Source organism: Peromyscus leucopus, chromosome 10 (genome assembly GCF_004664715.2).
Source record: "Peromyscus leucopus breed LL Stock chromosome 10, UCI_PerLeu_2.1, whole genome shotgun sequence".
Lineage (NCBI taxonomy): Eukaryota > Metazoa > Chordata > Mammalia > Rodentia > Cricetidae > Peromyscus > Peromyscus leucopus.
In genome coordinates, this window is record NC_051071.1 from 87327272 (window position 1) to 87352929 (window position 25658).

Here is a 25658-nt window from a genome sequence, read left to right on the forward strand (position 1 = left end):
AGTAGTCCTGACTGGCTGGCCAGCAAGCCCAATTGATTCTCCTTTCTCTACCTCTCCAGTACTGAATTCAAAAGCATGTATCCCACTGTCCAGCTTTTCCCCAGATGCTTAGGAGGGTGATCTGAGTTCTGCAGAGACTGCACTGTCTGTGCAAGCCTCTGCATTGTGGACATTTCATACACATGGAAACACACAATGTGAATGTTACTGGCTTCTGTCACATGTTGCTTAAAGCAAAATACATCTTCAGAGAGGAATCGTAAATAGCATGTCAGCATTCCGCTCCTTTATAGTTGAATAACGGCCATCACACTAACCACCACATTTCGCTGACTTACTTCCTGGTTGATGTGCATTTGCTAACTACTGAGTTACCTCCACTTTAAGGGTGTTATGAATAACACTGTCACAGTGCTGTCATGAGCGTTCATGTAGACACTTTGTACGGCTATGTTTTCGTATCCCTTGGGTGCTGAGCAACTCTGTAGTTCTACTTAATTGATTCTACTTGAGGAAGCACTGGACTGTTTCTGAAAGTGAGCATGCCAGCTTACATACCTGCAGGCAGCTTTAAAGAATGACAGTTCCCTCACAGCTTCACCAACATTTATCAGCTTTCTTGATTATAGACACCAAGTATGTGTAAATTGAGTGCCCCTGTGGATAATTTGCGTTGCCCAGTGGCTAACCCTTTTAAGTATCTTTCCATGGGCTTGGTGGTCATTTGTACACCTTCTTTGGAGAAAAATCTGTTTGTATGCTTATTTTTAGTTAAAAATCACCCTAATTGTCATGATAGAACTCTCATCCAGTGACTGATGGAAGCAGATGCAGAGATCCACGGCCAAGCCCCAGGTGGAGCTCCAGGAGTCCAGTCATCGAGAGAGAGGAGGGGTTATAGGAGTGAGAGATATTGAGACCATGATTGGAAAAAGCACGGGGACAAATAGTCAAACTAGTGGAAACACATGAACTGTGAACCAATAGCTGAGGAGCCCCCATGGAACTGGACCAGGCCCTCTGGATAAGTGAAACAGTTGATTAGCTTGAACTATTTAGGAGGCCCCCAAGCAGTGGGACTGGGACCTGTCCTTAGTGCATGAGTTGGCTTCTTGGAACCTAGGACCTATGCTGAGACACTTTGCTTAGCTTTGGTATAGGGAGGAGGGGACTGGACCTTCCTTGACTGAATCTACCAGGCTGAGCTGAATCCCCAGGGGAGACCTTGCCTTGGAAGAGGTGGGAATGGGGGGTAGATGGGGGGGGAGGCTGTGGGGGTGGGAGGAGGGAGGACAGGGGAATCCATGGCTGATATGTAAAATTAAATTAATTATAAAATAACATAATAATTTAAAAAATCACCTCATTTTCTTCTTCCTATTGAGCTAAGAAAGCGCTTCACCAATGGGGAACAAGCGCTTCTCAGAGGTGTGATTTGCGAATGGTATTCTCTTAGTATGGATTACTTTTTCTCTTGGAAATTTCCTCATACACACAGACATCAGATTTGCTCCTTCTGTTCTTGGGCTTTTGTTGTTAGTTCTGAAGGACGCTGCCTAACTTAAGACCGTGAAGATTCACTCCCACAATCTCATTTAAGACTTTTACATTTTGGTTCTTCCACTTGGCTTCTGTGACTCACTTTGAGCTCATTTCCGCACATGTTCTCAGGCAGAGGTCCATCTTTCCTCTCTTGTAGGCAAGTAGCTGCTTGTCTCAGCACCAGTTATTGAAGATGGTATTTTTTTTTCCTATAAAGTTGTCATGGTACCCCTGTGAAATACTAATTGATCCTCTTTTATAGTGGAGATGTACTGCTGTACTCTCGGCTCTGTCCCACCGATCTGTAGCTGGGCTCTCGTGGAAATAACACCACGAGGCCCTAGGACTTGGGATATGTTTCTAGAGAGTGAAGCTCCCGACAGGAAGTATGATGGTGGTGAAGCAATCAAGCATAAAGAGTATCTTAGTGGACGGAGACTCCATTTGGCTTGGGCTCTATCATAACCTTCCCTGAACAACATACCCAGCAACCTGCTAGCCACCTAGTAGTGGCCACTCCATAGTGATGAATAGGAGACAGAAACTGGCTAGTAGTTTAGGGCAGAAGACCCCAAATGTGAACAGGCTTTTCCCCCTTGGCTAATAGCTAAGATGTTCTTGCCTGATGCCAGAGATGTCTGAAATGTTTGAGGCAAAATGTCTTTACTTCTCTCCTGGTCAAATGCAATGAGAGGTGTGGTTTTCCCCTTACCACTCTTACCCTAAATGGGGGCCTCTTCCTGGGAGTCATAACTAAAACTGAGAGGTACGTGGACACCTTCTGAATGGGAACTACACTGACCAGTTCATCCCTTCTCCAGGTCTCAATCCAGTAAAACTTCCAGATGAATAAAGTATCCTTGCTACTTTGCAACCTGTGTGTACCTTTATTCTGTTCTAGAATAAAATACCAAGAACCTGGAAATACCTGGATCAAATCCCAGCCACTGGCAACCTGGACAGGAACAATGGGAATGAAAATGGCCTGACCCCAAAGACCTGAACTCTGGCTCCGGGTTTGGGTAACAGGGGCTCACAGCAAAATCTCCCTCTATGTATTTCCTAGCTTTGATTAAATATTTTCTATGAGTTGCATCATTGTTGTAGCATAAGCAGAGACAGAGAATTTCTCCTCGGTTTTGGCCAAAATTCAAATAAAGTTGTGTGTGTGTGTGTGTGTGTGTGTGTGTGTGTGTGTGTGTGTGCCTACGTACACCTTAGTGAAGGTAGGTTTTAGGCCCATTTCAATGCCTTGTGGCTAAGGGGTTCAGTAGCAGTAGTGGATTGTGATATCAACTTCATAGTCAACTTGGCAGGGTTTGGAATCCTCCAGGAGACACACCTTTGTTTAAGGATGTTTCTAGGCAGGTTTAACTGTGGAAGCTATACCTTCCCTAAATGTGGGTGACCCCATACCATGTCCTGGGGTCTTAGACTAAATAGAGGACACTGGCTGGACCCTGGCCTTCATCTCTCTGTGTTTCTTGAGGGTGAATGCACTGGCCAGCTGCCTCACACTCCCACCACCATGCCTCCCCTGCGTGGCCTCCTGTTGTGATGGACTGTGTCCCCTTAAACTATGACCCAGAACAAGCCTGTCCTTATTAAATGTGCCTCTGTCAGGTGTTCTGTTCCAGCAATGAGAAAAGTATCCAATACTCTGTCTTTAGTAGTGTGGCTTTCTTGTTAGTATGCAAATCAGAAAAATGTGAATTTTCCAACTGTATTCTCTCAGGATTATTTAGGTTATTTCTTATATTTTCATTTGAATTTTAAGATAACTTTCTTTAATTTCTGAAAAAAAAACCCACTGATTTTTAACTGACTGTCCAATAAATCACCCTAGGGAATACCAACACTTCATCAATCCAAGAAAATGGAGAAGAATGGAGCATGTATTTAGGTCACCTTTAACATTTTCAACATTAATATTTTTCTGAGTGCAAAGTTTGCACCTCATTTATTGAAGTTATTGCTAGATGGTTTTTCTTCATGGACATAGTTTCATTTGACTTGTTTTCAGTTCATTGCTAGTGTATAGAAATGTATCTAATCTCTTTGAAGAAAAACTCTCAATTCTAGTGGACTAGAAATTAAGCAGATTAAATGATGATGATATAATGATGTGGGCTAACCAATGGTATCCTGATGCAGGATCTTAGTGGGTTCTTAGAGCCAATGATTGGCAGCCCTTTGTAGCTGCCTTTATTTATATCACCTTGGTTTCTTGAATTATTTACAATGAGAATATGTATGCCATGTTTACAAAGGTCACTAATCACCTTTCTTAGAGATGGCTGTTGAGCATGAATGAGCCCATTTCTATCAGATGCATGCATCTGCCTTTGTGTGGTCTCCTCTACTGAGCTTCAATAAATGTCTCTCAACTTGACAGCAGACACTCTGGCTTTGAGATGACCCTTTCTAGTCTGTTTACAAGCAGGCAATAAATGGACTTTGTAAAGCATAAATCCAAACTCAAGTAAAAGGAATGAGAACAAGGACTTCACCCAAGTTAATTTATTACCAGGAAGTTTATGAAACTCTCTTAAACAGACTTGAACTATATCAAAACTGTTTACAGTCTCCGTCTGTCAGGAACATCCCAGCATATGGTAAACATCCCCTCCTTCTGCACTACTCAGAAGGACTCAGGTGAGAGATACAATTTTTAAATTGTCATCAATACAATATTATAATTTTTCAATAAAATGACATTTAAATGAATCAAATTTGCTAATACTGTTACAAATGAGGGTTATTAGCTACTTGCAACTTTAATTGGAAAAACTAGACTTAATGAAATGAAGTAATTTATGGAAATTTCTTGGCCAGAAGTTATTTAACCTGAACTAGTCATTGGTGACTGCTTTTAAAATGGAAATTATTTTCTTGATGACATCTTCCCAATCACAAATGAAAATGTAAAAATAAAGAGTTAGGAGAAAAACTAGAAGGAAAATAATTATTGAGGGACAGATTCTCCAGCAGCTTCAAGATCTTGAGCCTCAGGTTATTTGAGCTTGAATTTTTTTTTTCCTTAATCAACAGTCTTAGTAGTCTGGACCACTGGCTGGTGGGGAAGTTGAGAGGGGGGGGGTGCTCCAAGGATGGAGAAGACTGAGCACTTGAGAAGCAAAGACTGAACACCCAGAACACTTGGGAAGCTTTGTCTTTGACTAGAGACTGAAAAACCTCTGCCTGTTCTGACAAACCATCCATCTCTCTTAGAGAGTCGGTTACCTGCTTAGGGCAGCTTGTAACACGAATCTGCTAAATGGTCTTATTAAATTAAAAAAAAATCTCAGTGCAAGCTATTGGGGTAAATTCTGAATGATCAGAGAGACAGAACAAGCCACAGCTAACCTCACCTCGCCAGCTTCTCAGCCTATCCTGTTTCCTCAAACTAGAAGCCTCTGAGTCTTTATCCAAATTGATCTCAGTTGAACTGCTGCTAAAAGTCTAAAAGCTTAAAAGCCTCTAGTTCCAGTCCTCACATCTTATATGCCTTTCTGCTTCCTGGCATCACTTCCTAGAATTAAAGGTGTGTGTCACCATGCCTGTCTCTTCCCAGTGTGGCCTTGAACTCACAAAGATCCAGATGGATCTCTGCCTCCCAGGTGATAAGATTAAAGGTATGTGTGCTACCATTTTCTGGCCTATGTCTATCTAGTGGCTGCTTTGTTCTCTGACCCCAGATAAGTTCATTAGGGTGCACAATATTGGGGGACACAATACCACCACAGCAGTTCACTTCTCCGGAGGAACAGGGATGCTGGTACACACAGCCCCCTGCATATGTTATAGTGCTCACATTCTGTAACATCTGCTTTCAGAGCAAAATTGATGTTTGCCCCTGCTTTCCCTTGGCAGGCATTACAAATCAATTCAGGAAGCAAATGGTGCAGCTACTAAAAACAGATAACTCTGCAGGTAAAATCGGATAGCAGAAGGGAGCACAATTATTTAGGGATAGATCTGAAATTTAGATGAGTTTTTATTGGTATGTAATGACTCCATCAATAAATTTCAGACTTATATATTATTCTTTGAGTGTGCACTTAACTTCCTATCTATATTTTTAAATCATCACTCTAATATGATAGATTTTTGATATTGGAATCACTTTGTTCCTGATGAACTACATTAACTTACTCCTTATATAAGATTCCTAGTGTTTTGATAAATGAGTAGCAAGAGAACTTATATGATAAAAGTATTTCATCCCAGCTTCTTATGAAACAAAATGTTATGCAAACATTCCCGACTAAAGGTAATTACAATGAGAATGTCAGAAGCAACTTCTACAAAACATTTTAGTCATTGCTTTTTCTTAGTTTACTACATGCACACACATTTTCATGCCTGCAAATGCAGGTAAACACACGCATACATAAGTACACACATGCAGTGGCACACAGGTAAAAAGTTAACAGTTTGCTCTCCAGGGCAGAATCAGTGTGATTTATGGGTTCTTCCAGCTTCCATGTGGTAAATCTTCGCTGGTTAGTTTCATGCTGCCAATCTGAGATCAATACATTCTCATTAGAGAAGAGATACACATGGCTTTCACATAAGCTGTTCGACCAGCTTCAGCTGCTATCCAATCTCTACATGACACATACAAATACATCACACATAAATGTGTCATGTAAGATAGAATACATATAACTTAACAATATTTCCACTCTAAAGTCATCCAGTAAAATCTCTCATCTACTGTTATTTGAGTTATAGATTGGTTAAGCTTGCGGACTATAGTTTAGAGAACATGTAAAATTGGCAATTTTTGATTGGTACAGCTAGTTGTATTGATTCAAAAGGGTCTGAACCTTCTCACCAGGTTAACTTAAAATAACTATTCACACACTAAACATCAGGCTCACAAAACAGCTTATGATGTACATTTTCCAAAAACTAATGCACCAAATTATCACCTTTAAGAGCAAAAAAACTTATCTGAAAAACGGAAAAAATACCCTAGCAGCAGCTTGGATCACCCATGTTCATGGAGATTAACAGAGCAGATAAATATGTGTAATTGTGGTATAAGAACACACTTAATTGCATACTATAATATTAAACATAAATCCTGTTTTGAGTTGTCTTTGAAGTGTGTGTGTGTGTGTGTGTGTGTGTGTGTGTGTGTGAAGAGAAAAACTAAGTGCCAATTTTCCAAGTAATCAATATTTACTGAGATAGAGAGCACTTTGTCCCTGTGTGGCGCACAGATGAATGCATACAGTTGTCTCAAGGAGCTTGTAATAAATAATGGATAATAAGAAAAGTGTCACATGTTTGCAACACAAGAGCTAGTAAGAAATGCAGAAAGATCTCATTTGGGAGAAATCATGAAAACTCTTTTTGGACAAGGTAGTGTGGAAAGGGAAGAACCTGAAGTGAAGAGGACTAAAATGAGTTCTGCAAACCACTGTCCACCCAGCCTGAGATGTGAGGTGATCCTTGGTTACAGATTGCCTCTTTACCCTCTTAATGACTGTGGTAAAACATGTTATGGTGTTTGCAACAACTCCACATGATCCTCTCCACCTCAACAAGGAACTCCTTAAGCCTGTCCGACTCTGCGTGTGAGTTCTTTCCTTAGCAGCAGACAGAGTGTGTGTCTCAGCCACAGTGTTTGCAGATTCTGTCAACCCAGACCTGGAGTGCCTAAGGAGGGGAGTTGGCAGGATTGTGACTGTGCCCTTGATCTCCTCACCAGCGAAGATAGTTATCTTCACTGAGAAACTGACTGGATTTAGAATAACCTGGATAGTGAGGTATACCTGTTTGTGTGTCTGTAAGGGTGGTTTGTTTGTTTTGTTTGTTTGTTTGTGAAGATTATATGCATAAGGACTCAGAAAAAATAAAGGGGAAAGTAGAGAAGAGCAGAGAGCATGGGCACCCCATTCTCTGTTCCCCAGCTTCTGTGGTGTGAATCGTCCTGCTGGACTGAACTCTGGGAGATGGTGAGTTATCACTCCTTTCTCTGCTCCCCAGCTGCTGGGCACCTTGTTCTCTGCTTCCCAGCTGCTGGGTGCCCTCTTCTCTGCTCCCCAGACACTGTGATATGAATCCTCATGCTGGGACTGAACAATCTGAGAGGTTGAGTTGACACCCCCTCCTCTTAACTTATACCAGACATTTTGGTAATTGTGACAGAGAATAATACAGAAAATAACTACTAAACCTGATCACCTGGTTAGGCTCTTGGAACTGGTTTGCCAGTTCCTGAAGACACAGGCTAGAGAAGACATAGAACATTGTAAGCAGGGCTCAGAAGAGGGAAATGTTAACAGAAATGCTGGAAATAAATATGAGGTTTCTTATGGGCATAAGGACTCTGTCAGAATTTTTACTTGAGGCTATTGGAGTTACGCTCTCACAAAATAATTTGTCAATTATTTTTCTATGTTCTGAGACTATGAACGAAAAATGAGAAGTAATTAATTAATTTAACTATCCAAATGCCAAGATAAGTTAGCCTTCAAGATGTGGCATAGATCTTGCTGGGTGCTTGCTTACAGCAGGCTTTAAAGAGATGATCAGGAAGAGAAGGTGGAGCAGGAGTATCTTAATTACATGTAGTTTGGCCGGAGAAGAAGTGAGAGGAAATTTGTAAATAGGTTTTATAAACAAGCACTAGTGACATAAAGGAAGCCAAACAGTTGGGCTTCGCTTGGGAGGAATGCAGAAAACGGCCAGACCCTCACCTATCCCGCAAGCTAGATAGAGCACCGCTTCTCAACATGTGGGTCATGGCCCCCTTTGTGTCAAATGACCCTTTCCCAGGGGTTATCTAAGACCATCAGAAAACACAGAAAATACTTACATTGCAATTCATAACAGTAGCAAATTTGCAGTTATGAAGTAGCAATGAAAACAATTCATGGTTGGGGGTCACCACAACCCAAGGAACTGTATATACTAAAGGGTTGCAGCATTAGGAAGGTTGAGAACCACTGCTCTATAGCATTGTAAATTCACTTGATGGCTTTTCCTGGAGACAGGGTATGTGTGCGGTGCTCTGTGCACACAGGGCCAACCAGAAAAGTGTGTTTCCAGAAATCAGCTACCAAAGTGCTCAGTAGGTGCTATAGCTGTGGTCCACAGAGGCCCCGACAGGTTCCAGATGTCACCAGACCACGGTATCATCCTTATGGTGCTAATATTTTAGGCATGTAGAATTCAGGAATTAAGGAGTCATGAAGGTTTCTGCTAATATTTTTAAAGAAAGGCCTTAGAGGTCGAGTGATATGTAGCACAGCATCTCCGAGGAGGTAACATATGTAATTGTGAAGGTGAAGCCGAGGCTGAACTGGAGACCCTGGGAAATTGGAGATGCAAGAAATATAGAACATTTGCAGAGGAGATGGGTATAACGAACAGAGCCAGCGCAAAAGAGATGCCATGTGGGTCTCAAGGCTTTGGGAGTAGGGCTGTCAATTAGAGTGACCATCATGATACTGTGCTGAATGCTAGACACTGAACTACAGAACTCCATGTTTGCCATGCTGTGTTCCAGCTCTGCTTTGATCACATCTTTCCTTTTTTCTGTCCCACAGCTTCCCTTTTGGAATGGTAATATGCTGTGGGATGGTCCTTCTGTGCACTGTGAATTTGAATTACTCTCATTGGTTAATAATAAAGCTGTTGGTTAATAATACAGCAAGGCAGGATGAAGTTAGGCGGGACAATCAAACTGAGAACTGGGATGAAGAAGGGTGGAGTGGAGAGAGATGCAAGTGAGCCATCCAAGAAGCAAGACGCTAGAGGACCAGTAAAGCCACGGGCCACGTGGCAATCCATACAGGAATAGAAATGGGTTAATTTAAAAGTGAGAGCTAGTTAATGATAAGCCTGAGCTATTGGTCGACCATTCTGTAATTAATACAAGTATTTGTGTGTTTATTTGGGACTGGCGGTTGGGACAGAAAAACTCTGCCTCCATTTACAGTAATATTTCCTTCATGCCATTTTATGTTGAAAGAATGGAATTTTTTTTTTTTTTTTTTTTTTTTTTTTTGCTATTGCACAGGTTCAGAACTTAGAGAACTGACTTGAATCTGTAGAGATCTGGACTAACATTTTTTGGAGTGTTGGAACCATTAAGATTTGAGGGCCATGGGAAGACAAACTGAATGCATTTTGTATTGTGAAATGATCTGTTTGTGGGGCCGAGGTAGAATATTCAAAGTGACACGTTTGGTTGTCGAGGAAACAAGATATGGACTTGCAATGGTTATCCTCCCTGTCAACTTGACTGGGTTTAGAATAAACTAGGATACAAAAGGCACACCTCTGGGCATACATGAGGACGGTTCCAAGGGAGGAGCTGAGTGGCAAAGACCCAGCTGACTGTGGGTGGCACCATCCCTCGGCCAGAACAAAATATAAAGTGAAAAATGTCAAGGGCAATAGCGCCCCCTTTCTCTGTTTCCTCTTCAGCCACGATGTGAGCGACTCTCCTCTGCCACTGTGACAGTAGCTTGAAGAACTTGCTTCTGTGAAATCCTGAGGCAAAACAAACCTTCCCTCCCCTCACTTGTAAGGCGTTTTCAGTCACAGTGACAAAAAGTTACTAGTGCACTCCCTCTGAGGCAAGGAGACTTGAGATGGAACTGGATATTGCCTGAAGTCTGTTAGTGAGAAGAGCAAGCAATGGCTGAACTGTGTCTATCTGGGTGCCACAGTGGCTGTGGATGCAAATTAGTTACTCAAAGAGGAGTATTAATACTATAAATTCATTAATGCATCCTACATCCTTTTCCCTGGGACAATTTGCCAGGTGTGGGAAATGTATAATTTAAAAGTAAGACATCCAATTTTGTTGTCTCTAAAATTGGCATTTCCAGCCTTTCCTCTTGCCACCGTGAGGTTGAATACAGGTTACAGCTGAAAATAAACAATCATATCTTATGAAACTCTTTATATTTAGGATGTAAGTGTCAAAAAAAAGTGTATGGCATTAACACATGCAAGGGGATATTTCAGATGGTCCTCGGGTGCATTGTCAGCAAAACCCATAAAGGTACAAAGGTACAAAGGTGTGTTAGACTCTGTAGCTAACAAGCTGGAGATTTTTGCACACTGGCTTTAATCAGAGCCATTCTAGCAGATAATTACACTGCTGCCATGCTGAACTTGGAGGATTTAATGCTGAAAATGAATGAGAAAAGAGATTCTAGCTGGAGGCACGGATTGTTGACCTCTGCATTAGCCTGGTGACCAGAGGACAAGGAAGACTTAGGTTTTGTTGAGGATCATGTACCCTTGACCAGATCATGTCATATTATTTCACTGGCATCTTAAATTCAGTTTTATAAAACCATCATGCTGCAATAGCTAAGAAATAGAAACAACCTAGATGTCCTTCTATGAAAGAGTTGGTTGTGACAATGTGGTACATGTATACTGTGGGGTGCTATTCAACTGTAAGGAAAAAGGAAATCGTGAACTTTGCAGGTAAGTTGTGGAACTAGAAAAGATTGTCTTGAGCGAGGTAACCCAAACTGATGCACTCTCATCTGAGGCTCCTAGCTCCGAATCTTCAGATGGGAGTAACTGGAACAACTGAAGAAACCAGTAGGAAGGGGCCGTTGAGGGGAGGGGCTGGAGAGGAGTGGGAAGGGGACCACTGGTGTGCAAGTGATCTGACAGGGAAAACGGGCAGAGGAGGGGCTCTGATTATGGATAGGGGAAGGAAATAAACGTGGAAGGAGAAAAATAGCAAAAGAACAATAAGGATGTCTGAAAAGTTATAATCATAATATTAACTACTGAAAAATAATTAATACACATAAGTCTGTCTACAAATATGCAAATATAATTTAAATGAGTTTTTCTTATCTGGGTGGACAATGCTAAGACCAGAAGGCAAAAAACACAACACCAGGTATGAGAAGACTCTTTTGAGTTGCTGGTCAGGGTTGTCCAAAAGACTCCCAAAACATTACAGGTTATTGCTATTGCCCTTGGCTGCCCACTAAGATGACTGGCAGTTCCCTCTTGCTGAAGACAGCCCACAGTTCAAACATATGCCCAGAGACCCCTGAGCTAGAACTGGCCTGAATGCCCCTTCTGAGGACTAGCTTCCTTGGTACCATGTGACCTTCCAAAGGAGGGAAGCCACCAATAGTCCTACCCAGCTATGATGCTGATGAACCATGACAATGATCTTCATGGCATCATAACTCTAAGATCGAAGTAGTAATATGCATATTTTGATGGTAAACAACAGCTCTATAATTTGACTTATACCCCGCCCAACAAGAAGGAAATCATACCTGGTACTGAAAACCTAGCCAACTCCCCAGGGCTAGTGAAGTCATGGATCTTGGAGGAGAAGATACAACTGCCACTTTATTAAGGCAGCATAATCCCCAACTACACTCTAAATATTTGTCCCTATACCCACAGATGAGTACAGTCCTCACTCCTCAACAAGGACACTTCTCTTTCCAAGAGACAGAGACCATTACAGAAAACCACAACCAGTCAAAATGCATAGTTGTAGCGCCCAGTCCCAACAGACACATCTACAAAGCAGCTCCCACATCTAAGGCTCAGGGACCATTACAGAAAAGGGAAGCTTCAGAGAGAGCCAGAGGATAGGGGAGTTTGCGGTGAAACTGTGTCTCCTAGGAATGTCAGAAGTTACAGCCATAAAGTCTCACCAACATGACTTACTGAACAAGGACAACACCAATAGACATGCCAAAGTAGATGGAGGAAAGCCAGGGAGGCTTCAACCCTACACACAGAACTACAGGCAACTAAGAAATGCTGAGTGAGAGAAAAAGTCTTCCCCAGGGAAGAGCACACCAACTGGGTATCCAGTACCAAATGGTCAGCCAGAACATGTACATAAAAGTTACGTCATATAGACTGAGCTATATATATTTGGGGATGTATATGTATAACACACACACACACACACACACACACATATATATATATATATATATATATAAGCATGCAATAACAATTAATGAAAAAAGAGGCCATGAATTTGAAAGAGAGCAGCAAGGGATATATGGGAGGCTTGGAGGGAAGAAAGAGAAAGGAGAAATATTTTAATTATATTATAATCTCAAAAATAAAAGTATTATTTAGAAAAATGACAACATTATGCTTGCTTATTAGAATCAGAATGACCAGAAGAATGCATGGTTTCAAAAGAAAAAAATTAGTGCAACATAGGGAAATGGTCATATGTTGTCTGTTCCCAGGCTCTGTAAGCAATTTTGTCTCTGACTATACCCTTCAAAAGCCAGGAAAATACACAAGTACTAGCATCTTGGTTATTCACAGAGAGTGAGTACCTGAAGGAGAGGGCTGTCCTTTCACTACGCCATTTTTAGTCTTTTCTTCTGAGTTCATTACTTCCTTGTAGATAAGTTCTGTAAGAAACAATTGTCCATGTTATTATAACCGAAAAGCAATGCTTTCCTTAATCTACAAACAGATGCACTAGCTAATGACAAGTAAAATCTCTGTGGTGTTGAATGGATTCTTAAATCACTGAGGATTTTCAATCTTCCATTTCTATATTTCCTTGCACTATGCATGAAGCTTAAGTGAAGCAGATCCTTGTTATATAGCAGTTAAGTAAGTAAATGTCTAAAAATAAATAAATGACTGTTTTCTGAACTGATCGTGATGGACTCCCGAGTACAAGAAATTAAATAACCTCATTTGCCTGTTTACTTGTTTCTTGGTTGGCTTTTGCAGTATTGGGGTTCATACCCAGGGCCTCATGTGTGCTAGGAATTTAGCCCCACCCACCCACCCACGCGGAACTGTGTTCCCAGCAAATGTCTTCACTTTGGGATGCTCTTGTTTCCTTTTATAATTACTTCTTCCATGCAAATCCTATGGACTTTAAATTATAATCAATCCTCATAACTTGTGTCTCTAATACCATCTTTCTTCAACACTTATGTTGTGGACTTGTAAACCGAAGCACAACAGAAACCTGAGAATTAAAAAATCATTTTCTTCATCCCCAGACCGGCAGTCAATTTTTTTTTTCTTGTTGCTGTAGCTCAGCCTGGAGATCTCTAGTTCTTTATGTTGCCAGATTTAGGTAAAAACCATTCAGTCCTACTCATCCCTTCTTGCAATGGCTTATATCCTCCACAGGTACTTCTTCCTCCAGCTTAGCACGTGTCCTGTTCACATTGGCTATGTCTTCTCACTTGCGACTTCACAAGCCCCAATAATGCCTTTGTGTTTCATTTAGACCAAAGTAACCCTTCTACACCCCCGTCTGCCATCAGTGTTTCCCTGACGCCACCACTTTCATGGGCTTGTTTTTCCATGTTCACCCACATGGTCCTTTGGATGACATGGTCACCCACATGACCAGTGGAATCTCTTTATAACACTCTGCTTATTTTTAACACTGGTTTCTCCCTGTCTCCTCCATCTGGCATTTTCCTTTTCCCAACTTATATGATGATTTCTTTAAAAATTGCTCAAAATTTTCTTCCTTTTTTGTTCTGGCTCATTTTAGTTTGACCAAGTGACACCATCTGTACTTGGATTCCTTAAATTCATTCTTCTCTGTAGTTAATTATATTAGTTTGACAGTTCTTTGTAGGTTTAGCTCTTTTTTATCTTTTGTTTCTTCCTCTGTATATTTTGAAGTTACAGTATGAGTTTGGAGAAGTTTTGCTGAAAAAATGGATTGACGCCCTCACTCATTTGTTTTTATTTAGGTGAGAATGAGCCTCTTGTGTTCACATATATTCTATGTAAACTCTCAAATCCCATAAATTTTGTAAATTAATTTATGTGCTACCTATATTTAATTTTTAAAACTTAAAGTATATTTGAAACTTATATTTAGATTACATTTTGTTTATTTGGGAGAGGGGAGGCACAGCCTGGGGATAGTATATGGCAGTTGGTTCTTTCCTTCCCTGTGTGGGTTCAGCGATTAAATGAGGATTTTCAGGATTAGTACTCACCCTACTGATCCATCACTCTAGCTATCAAACTTAATTTTAATTTTATATGCAAACACAGGAGTTCAACTGTTAAGTATTAAAATGAAGCTTGACCCCATGACAAGCACTTTAGCTATCAATACACTTTTTTTTTTGCAAAAGTATCCATAATTAAATTCTTTTTAGTCTTAAGCAAATAGAATTTTTGTATTACTATAAAAGACAGATAAACTTTAGGAAATTTCAAAATAATTGCATTCTCGTTTGTATTTCATTCACTTTTTGAGGCACTGGAGACTAAACTCAGACCTTGTATATACTGGACACACACTGATTGAGTTCCCACACCAGCCCCATAACAAGGCACTAAAATGTCACTTTTTAATGAAGTATTGTACAGGATGAAGCTGCAGATGCTTTCTTTGTATTGACTACATGGCCTGACAGGATAGTTTCTATATTCTGACTTCCAGGAAGGCAAAATGTACATATAAGCACAGCACAGTCACCTTTCCATTCTTCAATGGTGTGCTCCCTCTCATCCAGCTGTTTATCATATATCTGAGGAGGAGGCTGCGGGACAAAAAACACACAGTTTTTAATGACAACCAATCCAAACACAACTGTACTCTCATAATTATTTGTGGAAATACCTTGCTACTCATTGATTTGGGCGGCAACGGTACCCTTATATCAGTTTTGGGGAATAAGTAGTAGCTCAACAGTTAAATTTCCCTCAAATCTTGTGGAATAGTTACTTACATATGGCTCACTAATAAGACAGCAGAACTCATATCTTGAAGTCTCACTTCCCAGTGCCTTCATCCCTAGTCCCACAGAGGGACAGTGGCTGGGCTGCATATTTGGTGGCAAAGACCCAGAATCAGTGTTCTCTGCTCACACAGCCTGTGCCAAAACTCTCCCAGATTGACAGACCTTGTTTCATTTTTAACCTATTCTATACCCAGTAAAACAGTGCATGTTCCCACTCAAAGAACGATTTGTATTAAATTAACCTTTTATTTTTATTGAAACATTATTACATGTTTCAGACATAGCCTCGCACCCTGTATTGAAATGGATCTACTCACTCCCCTCCAGCAGAATCAATTTCTGCTTTGCTATAGAACAGGGTCGTCTGGACCCCCTGAGTGGCCACTGGGTTGCACTCTCTGAGGAGACCGACTAAATGCAGTCACCATTCTTCCTGTACGGAGTTCAAGTATGACAGGCAGTTTCCATAGTCACATGCTTCCCAGGATGGCGGTCTTCATATAACCTATCTGACCTCTTGTTCCTAATATGTGGACTTGGGGACATCTGCCACATTAACTAGAAAGCTCCAACTTAAGTGACATAACACAGAAAGGCAAACAAGTCTCGGAAGAGCACATCTGCACAAAGTGGAGGAAGTGAACAAGAGGAAATACATTAGCCAGCATGGACCAGTACAGGCAGGAATTACAGCGTCTCTGTTACTAAGAGATGAGGAGGCCTAGAATCCATTCTTGATCAGTACTCTAAAAACAATAGTTTTTTGAGAAACTAAAAAAGTTACAGAATCAGAGGAACTCCCACCTGTTAGAAGATGGATTTTTTTTTTTTTAAAAAAAAGTGCCCTTATAAGGAAGGTTTTCATTAAGAATATATGAACAAGGTGGGGGGGGGGGGTCAAGATCATGATGGGGAAATCCTCAGGGGCAACTGAACCAAGCTCGTATGAACTCATGAACATTAGACCAACAGCTGTGGAACCTGTATGAGACGGGACCAGACCCTCTGCACATGGGAGACAGTTGTGCAGCTGGGTCTGTTTGAGGGCGACAGGCAGTGTGATCAGGATCCATCCCTGGTGCATGAGCCTGCTTCCTGGATCCCATTACCTATGGTCGGACACTTCGCTCACCCTTGATGCAGCAGGGAGGGCCTTGGTCCTGCCTCAACTGAATGTACCAGGTTTAGCTGTCCCCTCATGGGAGAACTTACCCTTTTGGAGGAGGAGATGAGGGGGAGAAGGGGAGGGGGAGTGGGAGGAGGAATGAGAAGGGGATCTGTTGGTATGTAAAATGAATTTAAAAAAAATTAAAAAAAGATTTTCTCACACATTCTTGCTTCTGTGTTAGATTCATTATCCCAGAAGCCACAACCAGAGCCAATTTTATTCAGATACAGCCAGCAGAGCAGTGCTACTCAGTGGTCAGCACGTGGACAGTGAGGCAAAGGGAGGCTTGGCTGCACCCCAGGACCCCAGGGAAAGCCCCCAGACACTGACTGTGCACAGCGGAGGGACTGGAGAATCAGCGCTGCACTGGGGCTGCCTGGAGGACTGTCTCCTCCTTCAAGCCATAAAGGACTTACAAAGGAATACATTGATTTCCTGGAAAAAGAAGGCAAAACGGGAGCCGTTTTTGAATATATATGAGACTGTTCTAAACTCAGTTCGGCAGAGCAGAGTCTGGACTTGAAGAGAGATTTTGTCACGCGGCAGCTTGTCTGCTCTGCCTCTCCCTGAGAATGTGTGAGGCGGTATTAGACCTGCAGGACAGCATGCTCAGACCTTTGTGCCTCGCTGGCTCTCCTCCTTCCTCTCAAAAAAGACTGAGCTCAGGATGCTGTGTGACTGGCCTCCCCACAGAGGAGATTTTTCCATACAAGTTTCAAAATTGAACATGACTTAAGAGTATAGCTCCTGCCAAAGTGCATAAATGTCATTTTCTGCAACAAGGCTATTTTGAGGAGGCTTTTCTTGGCGCTTCAGCATGCAAATGTTACTGGTGTCCAAAGCACTAAGCACAGACTCTAACCACAGACTACAGAGGAAGCAAAGCGCTAAGTCTAGGATCTTTGCTTTCAATAAACCAAGAGCAATGTTGGAAACCTTTGTGTTTGTGGTTACCATCCTAACATATGAGTCCTCTGGGTTTTTGTTTTGCTTTTCTATTTTTAAAGTCTGGGTTTTTATTTTGATTTGAGGTTTTCCTGAAGAGAGGAAGCAGATGTTACCTATAGTGGGAGGGTGCATTAACACAAACATGTCACCTAAATGACAGTATAAAAGAGTTCTTGGCAACAATTTAAAGACAGTAGAGTCATAAGCCGCATACTCATACACTCGTGCTTAGGAAACAGTTGTTAGCACGTGATATTCCCTAGTAACCCTGCTTTCACTTGCAGAGGGAATGTTCGGTGTTTGGTTAGTGAGGTATTCTCTTTCTCAACCTTAGTATGTAGGAAGGATTTTCCATCAGTAAGGAAAATCCTATATAAAAAAAAAAAAAAAGAAAGAAGGAACAAGGGCAAAGAAACATGGAGATGTAGAGAATCACACCTTCACCATGAGTTAGTAAATATTAGCATCCATTTATTAACCTATTAAATTCATTTATTCAATAAAAAGCTTAGGTTGTGTGATGGCTAGTGTTAATTGTCAACTTAACCGGACCTAGACTCTCCTGGGGAGGTGGGCATCTTTGCATGTCTGAAGGGAATTATTATGAAGAGAAAGACCCATCTGAATTGTGGGTAGGATCTTCTCCTGGGCAGGGGGTCCTGGCCTGTAGCAAATGAAGAAGGAAAGCTGAATATTAGCATGTATCCACTGGTCCCTGGTCCTGAGAGTGAATATAACATAACAAACTTGTTCAGGCTCCCTGCACCTTGACCTCTCTCCATGATGGACTGTACCCTTGAACTAGCAGCCAGAATAAATGCTTAAATGGCTTCTGTCAGAATATTTTATCTTATCAACAAGACAAGAAACTAAGACTGGTGCTGAACATGTACCAGACTATACTTAAAAATGATATTTCAAACTGGAATTATTTGGCTGCCAAACTCAATGATATCACATTTAAAGAGTTTTTCATTCTTCAAAACTGCTACAATATACAGAAGGATGTAATTAAATTTGAGACAGCATCTAAAATGTTGGAAAATATAATGAATTATCTTCAATACCAATATTGATACTGTGTATGACCAAAAGAAAAAGGAGTAAGTGTGACCGGGGAAAACATACAGGTCTTACTTATATTCTCTCAATTATCTTTGAGAGGTTAATAAATGAAGATCATTATTATCTTTCTAGTTAGGATTAAGCTCCTTTATTTTCTGAGAAGCCGTAATTGTCTAGGCTGCTTCTACACACCTTAATAATCCTCAGAATCAAGAAACTGTGGTGAATTTTCAAATATATAACTTAAAGTCAGATGACTAATTAATGATATAATTTTTATTAAAATCCAAGTGTAAAGAATTATCCAGACACAGTGGATTTAGTTCTAAAATAAATTATGTTTTAGAAGAACATAGACATATAGCCAACGCGGTAACCACATTTCCCACTTTGCCCAAAAGAATGCTCATGTCCTTTTAGTTACTAGGACACTTTGCTGTCCTCACTATGTTAAGATGATGAACTGGGAGATAAACTGGTGTGTTGTGAGATGCTATGTTAGAGATCTGAGATATATAATTGCATGACAAATTAAAGATAGATGAATATTTTCCCATAACTCAGGTTTAAACTATTACATAATATCCCTAAGTTTTGCTTCTCCAAGAAGGCATGGCAGCATTTTCTTCCAATTTTTCAAATACTTTTTAGAATGTAAAACTCAGAATTGGGGAGGTGACTAAGTCAGAGGTTCTGAGTGATGACTGCTCTTCCAAAGGGCTCGAGTTCAGTGAGTAAACCTTTTTTTTTAAAAGGATGTAATATTTAGCTCTCGGAAGAAATAGTGTAAGAGAGTGCCGGTCTCCACACACACCAGGGGTGGAGGAGCACATGGCCACTTGTTATTCTGTGCTGTGCTGACTGGAGGGAGTCACTCTTTACTGAAGGGTTCTCTCTACCACCGCCTTCTCATTCTCCAGTTCACCACTACAAGAGGAAATCTCTTTCTTTTCACTTCATTGTGTCCCACATTTTTAAACAGAACTTCTCTGTTGAGCATCATGTGTCGATTCATTCTGTGCTAATCTTCTAAACAATGCTGGTTTGGGTGGTTTCACGTAAGTTACTGAAGAGAGTTTGGCACTCTTGGGTCATTTTGCAAATGAAAATACAGAAACACAGAAAAAGTCATGATTTTCATGATCAGAGAGGTAATTAGAACAAAGCCATGGATAAATCTTAAAGTTTCCCACAGGAAAAGACAGAGTGAATGAATCCTTATGAGTTCCAGAAATATTAAATTGGATAATTTCACACTTGCAAAATATTTTAATTAGGGCAAGTTTTAGCCTGCGACTCTAATTTCTAATTTCTGTCCCAGTGTTCTGTTAGTTCACATGTGTAGCTATATCTGGAAACCATCACACAACGGTCAACTCTTAGGTTCCTAAATGCTTTCCATCAGAGTATCTTGGACATCAATACTTCTCCACCGATTCTTAAAGCAGAAGAGAAACAGCAACGGGAAACCTAAGCTGAGCAAAGTTCTTCCTTTTATGCATTTTGTGCTAACAGGATATCCAGCTTTGAATCTGACATTTTGACGTTTTCTTCTATAACGGTCTTGTCCTGACCTATTGAACAATCATCCAACCTTTGGTGTTTGCTTCGAGCCTGTTGTCCTAATCAGGCTTCTCCATCTTTCTCTTTACCTCTGCCCTTCAAAATATGTCAATAAAAGACTTACAGCAGCATGTGTGTGCATCCGGTATTAAGGCAAGAGGTATCGAAAAGTAAATGATATCCTACTAAACTGAAACATGCTTTGTTTTCCTCTTATAAAGCTTGGCAGCTTATTACTAAAAATGCATGTCTTGTTGAAAATTTTTAAATAAGAAAGGTATTTTAAAAAAGAAAAAAGAGAGTTATATTTAAGAATTTATATTTACATACATACACACATATGCATGCAATAACAATTAACAAAATAAGAAGTCATGAATTTGAAAGAGAACAAGAAAGGATATGTAGGAAGTTTGGAGGGAGGAACAGAAAGGGAGAAAAGTTGTAATTACATTGATCTTAAAAATAAAAACAGTAAATAGAAAGACAAACCTACCAATCATACACTATAGCCGGCAAACTGTCCTTAAGAAATAAAGAAGGATCAAACTAGTTTAGACAACCAAAAGCTTTAGGAGACCATCACTATCATAAATGTTTTACAAGAAGAAAAGTATTCTTTAAGCTGGAAAAGAATGTGTTAATCCGTAACATTTAAGTATGCTGTCAAAGCATAAAATACCTCAGAGGGAAAAGTTGGAGGCAACATTGTGACTACAGTCAACCACAATGTATTGTATTCTTGAGATCAGCAAAGAAACCATGAGTGCTGTCACCACACAAAGTGATGTGAGCATATGAGGTGAAAGTATATCAGCTAGTCCTGTTAACATTTCATAATAAAGACATATTCCACCGCGCATAGTAGACGTGCAAACTTTTCAAATAGGCCAGTGCCCCTAGGTTGGGAGTAGTAAGTATACACCTGACACCCAATCCAATGAGCTCTTCTTATGTGTCTTACACTGTGTTCCTAGAGCAAGTCCTGAGAGGGACTCAGGTGGGAGGGACATCTGCAGCAGGGCTCTTAGGGCATCATATACTCGAAGAGGATCACTACGGAGCTCTAATGGGTAGGGATGTCCCTTGTAAGCACTTTTTTCATTCCAGTGAAAGACTGTGCCATCAGGGAATGAACAGTAGGCAAGAAATGACAAGCTCAGGGTCAGTTTTCCTCTGAGATGTTTGATTTGGTTTGATTTAGTGTTGGGAAGGACACCAAAGAACTAGTGCACCCCATGGCTTGGATATGAAGGAGATGAGGGAACAGCACCAAGTGACTTCTGATAGCTGCTGGATCGTGGTGGATATGTGGATAAGCTGAGAAGAGGAGGAAACTGTGTGGATGGATTAACTCATATCAGTATTCAAGATGCTACTCTTGAAAGGGCAATCACAACCCCAGTAACTGATTTAGAGATCTGGAACTCTGGGCAGCTGTACAAGGCAACATAATATGAAAAGGGCCAAGTGGAAGGTATGTTCTCAGGGGAGGAAAGAAAATAACGCAGAAAGAGGTGCACACATAGCCTAAGGGAAGAGTAAAGCCCGGAATGTGGAGAGTGTGTTGTCACCATGGACACCAAGGGGAAGAGGTGTCACAATAGAAGAATCTTGGACTCTAGAGCACCGAGAACAGATATGCGAATGGCCTATTCTCCTTGATCTTGCCACATGGAAGCCTCTAGCACTTTTGGAGAAGGCAGCTTCAAAGCCTGAGAAATGAAACGGGTAATTTATCATTGAGCAAGGACTACCTTCAGTAGAAGCGTGAGTATAAAGGTCACGACATCGCCAGCTAAGGGTGGAATATAGCTGTTCGAAGTTGGTGTTGACTTTGTTCTTTGAAATGAGAACAGATGGAGTATGCTGAGGTATTAAATAACATTCTGCAGAAACTGGTAGGGAACATACAGAAGAGACCCAAATCCAGAAACAAATATCACCATCAAGAGTATTGTCCTAGTTTTTGTCTGGGCTTTCTGTAATTGATTCTATCATCAGTTTCTTCCTCAACATCTTCATCATCCTGTTAGCATTTCCAAGAAACTGACTTTCACACAGTGCTTTATTAGCCTTTCTGCCAACCCTCTTATCTAGGCGTTCATGGGAAACACAATGATCAGACATCCTGTCAGTCATCAGAGGCGGCAACATTTTAACCCACACCTATTTGAACACAAATTTCATGGTATTTTTGGCCTTTCACCAACTCTGGGTTAATGATATAATTCCTCTCTGTTTAACTTGTTAAAATAAATACATATTCGATAAAGTTTTATTAGGCAAATAAATCCACATAGAATGCTATGGGAAAAGGTCAATACTATCTTCAGCTGGATGGGGGCCTCCAAATGCTGTTAATTAGAATTACAGATTCCAGTTTGGTTTCTACTGTAGAACAGGACCAGGACAGTCATTGTGCCACGCTACTGCCACCTTATGGCTGTAGAGAAGAGGACACAGCAGGGAAAACACTCCCCTTCTATCGTTTCCATCAACTAGTCCTAAGGCAAGCTTCCTCTGACATGGCTGTGTGTTCAGATTACCGGGGAGCATGCCAATGCCCAGACACTAGGCTAGAGGTTCTTCTGCAATTGCTCCAAGGTAGGAGTGCTTACAGATTCACCCAATGGTAAGACTGCACAGCTGTGACTCATAACACGTTTCTCATCTCTTACACAGTTATAAAATCAAGTTCACCTAGGTGTCCTTTGGGTATACCGATACTAAGGAAAACCTAACAGCCTTCAGTGGACTGTATGTCTTGGTAGACTTGAAACGGTCACTGGACAGGAAGATCAGTGAACGTGAGATCTGTATCCTGTAGTCAAGGGCAGCCTTCCAGCAGAGAAAGCAAAGGGGACTTCTAAATCACTCAACCACAGATTCCCTGGAAGGGACGTGGAGGAAATGGATCCAATGTGGGATCCAGACCAGCATGGCGACAGGGCTTGAATGGTGTCCTTGTGCCAGCCACTTGGTTTGCAATGAAATCATTTTACATCTTGTTTTACTAAAGAGAAAACTAATTCTAAATGCTCACTACCGGGCATGTCAACAAACTTCTGTTGAAAACGTCATTGTGAAGTGTACTGTGTTTCCTAAAGGGTTTCATATTAAGAAAGCAAGCAGTCATTGCTAGGAGACATCACAGCACTAAATGACCAGGGGGCTCAGTAAGCCAGCAAGGCATATATTAATTGTGGTGTGAACTGAATATAGTTAGAAAGCTTAATGGGACAATGCTCTAGAAGTCTGGATGAAGTCAAGTTCTTTTTTCCTACTTTTTATTCTGCAGGCTTTTTTTTTTCAGATGTCAGTGTGATGCTTTGAAAGAAAATGGCCCCCAAAGGGAGTAGCACTGATGGGAGGTGTGGCCTTGTTGGAAGAGTTGTGGTATTGTTGGAGGAAGTGTGTCACTGTGGAGGCGGTCTTCGAGTGTCGTACATGCTCAAGACACCACTAATGTCTCAGACCACTTCCTGTTGCAGCCAGCACCATTTCTGTCTGCATGCTGCCACGCTCCCAGCTACCACGCCCCCCACCATGATGATGATGATGAACTAGACCTCTGAAACTCTAAGCCATCACCTCAATTAAATGCTTTCCTTTATAAGAGTGGCCATGGTCATGGTGTCTCTTCACAGCAATAGAGACCTTAAGTAAGACAGCTTAGAAACTGATTATATTTTCCTATCAAAAAGCTTAGTCATGTATAAGAAATGGAGATTGTCTTTACTGCCCCCATTAAATTTTTTTCTGATGCTTTACCTGAAAGCACTCAGACTTGCACCGCCAACCACACTTGCCCACACCATCCATCTGTTCTTCATTCATTTATTTCACACATATTTATGAACCAACTGCTACATGTTAGTCATCCCAGAATTCCACCTCCTGGAGCGTCAATATAATTTAAAACTCCTGCAAGTTATTACACATAGTTCAGACCCAAAAGGGCTTGTTACCTAGGCAAAGGGCAGAATTTGTTTTATTCCTGCATAAGAGATCAGAGCAGCGCCCTGAATCTCAGCTGTGCATCAGAATCACACGGTGTGGTAGTTTGGATGAAAATGGCCCTTGTATTCATGCTTGAATACTTGGTCCCCAGTTAGTAGAACTATTGGGCGAAGACTAGGAGGTTTGGTCTTATTGGAGAAGGTGTGTCAGCATGGGCATGCTTGAAGGATTCAAAAGACTCGTGACATCCCACGGTGATCCTTGCTTTCTGTTTGTGGATTGAGATTTGGGTTCTCACTCCTTCTCCAGTGCCGTGCCTGCCTCCTGCCATGTTCCTCACTATGATGCTGATGGGCTCCATCCCTCTTCCTTCTGTAAGTTGTCTTAGTGTTTTAGTTTGGTTTGGTTTAATCAGTTTTGATTTGGTTTGGCTTAGTCTGGTTTGAGAGACAGGGTTTCTCTGTATAGCCCTGTCTATTCTAGAACTCGCTCTGTAGACCAGGCTAGCCTCAGACTCAGAGATCTGTCTTCTTCTGCCTCCCTGGCATTAGAATTAAAGATGTGAACCACCATGCCTGGCTGCCTTGGCATTTTATCACAGTAATAGAAAAGTATCTAAGACCCATGGTAAGTATGTAAACATCTCTTGAGCTGTCTTCCTATGTCTACCCTCAGGCTTTCATTAGTTCTAATCCATTACTACAGCTGCATCTTCTTGCCTTCCACCTGCCTGTCTTCCACTGAAGTTCTGCTTTGCAAAGAAAATGACTTGTTGAAAGTTTAAAACTGAATGGTGTTCTCCAGCTTCTCTCACTGGGGAGGGGGTGCAGAGTCCACAGCGCTGTTTCCTTTTCCGGCTCCTGCTTCCAGCCCAACCCACTTTCTCATCTATCTCGATTCAGTTAACCTGAAGGTTTGCAATTCTCCTGACCTCTTCTCTCTTGCAATGAGTGTATATGTCCTGACTTCTGCCTGTCTTCTCTACTTTAATACTTCCATTATCCTTCACACTTGTATTTAGAGATTAGTCCCTCCAAGTAGCTTCCTCTAAAGCACATTGCTAAACTGAGTGTTTTTCTATGCAATTCTATTATATTGTGTTTAAAATCTGAACTATTTATTACTCGATATATGTTCTTCAGTATACTATGGTACAAATAACACGGAACAATGATTGTCTCTTTCTTCAGCTTTGCTTACTGCTGTGTAGCTCTGTACATCATGTAGAATAGATATTCAGCAAGTGGGAATAATTACTGTGCTCAGAATGGATGCATCCGAACTTGGGGAAAAAAATCTGTCAATTAGCAAAATTAAATAAATGATGCTGGTTCAACATTCCAATTGCCGAACATACAAAGAGACCCAAGCTTTACATAGCTATACATATTAGCTGTTTTGATGTTTTGATACTATTATGATGAAATACCATGACTAAGTTGGTTTTGGTCATGGTATTTCATCATAACAGTAACACTATTAAGACACTTATAGAGACCTCCTACTGAAACTGTTTGTCAAGGCATCCTTTAAAATCCATGAGCCTCTGGGCTCACAGTTTAATACAAGCTCTTCACTAACTATTTATCTGATTACTAAGATCCAAACTGTATTTTAAGTACTTGAGCAATGTCCCGAAGGGTCTGTGCAATCTCTCTTGGCTGATCTTTAGTTCTAGGTGT

General features: G+C 41.0%; 2 protein-coding genes across 4 annotated transcripts in view; one reads left to right on the forward strand and one right to left on the reverse strand.

Annotated features, from left to right (window-relative positions):
* Mapk10 (mitogen-activated protein kinase 10) overlaps positions 1-25658 on the reverse strand; it is a 294249-nt gene that overhangs the window by 9992 nt on the left and 258599 nt on the right. For all 3 annotated transcript variants that reach the window (XM_028867293.2, XM_028867294.1, XM_028867295.2), the window contains 2 exons: positions 15005-15068; positions 12867-12944 (listed from right to left, as the gene is read on the reverse strand). In XM_028867293.2, coding sequence (XP_028723126.1) covers positions 12867-12944; positions 15005-15068 — 142 coding nt within the window. The remainder of the gene's footprint in view (positions 1-12866; positions 12945-15004; positions 15069-25658) is intronic.
* Positions 21633-25658, forward strand: part of LOC119088669 — a 40067-nt gene continuing 36041 nt past the window's right edge. Inside the window, exon 1 of the mRNA XM_037209227.1 lies at positions 21633-21783. The gene's annotated coding sequence lies outside the window, so the exon portion shown is untranslated. The remainder of the gene's footprint in view (positions 21784-25658) is intronic.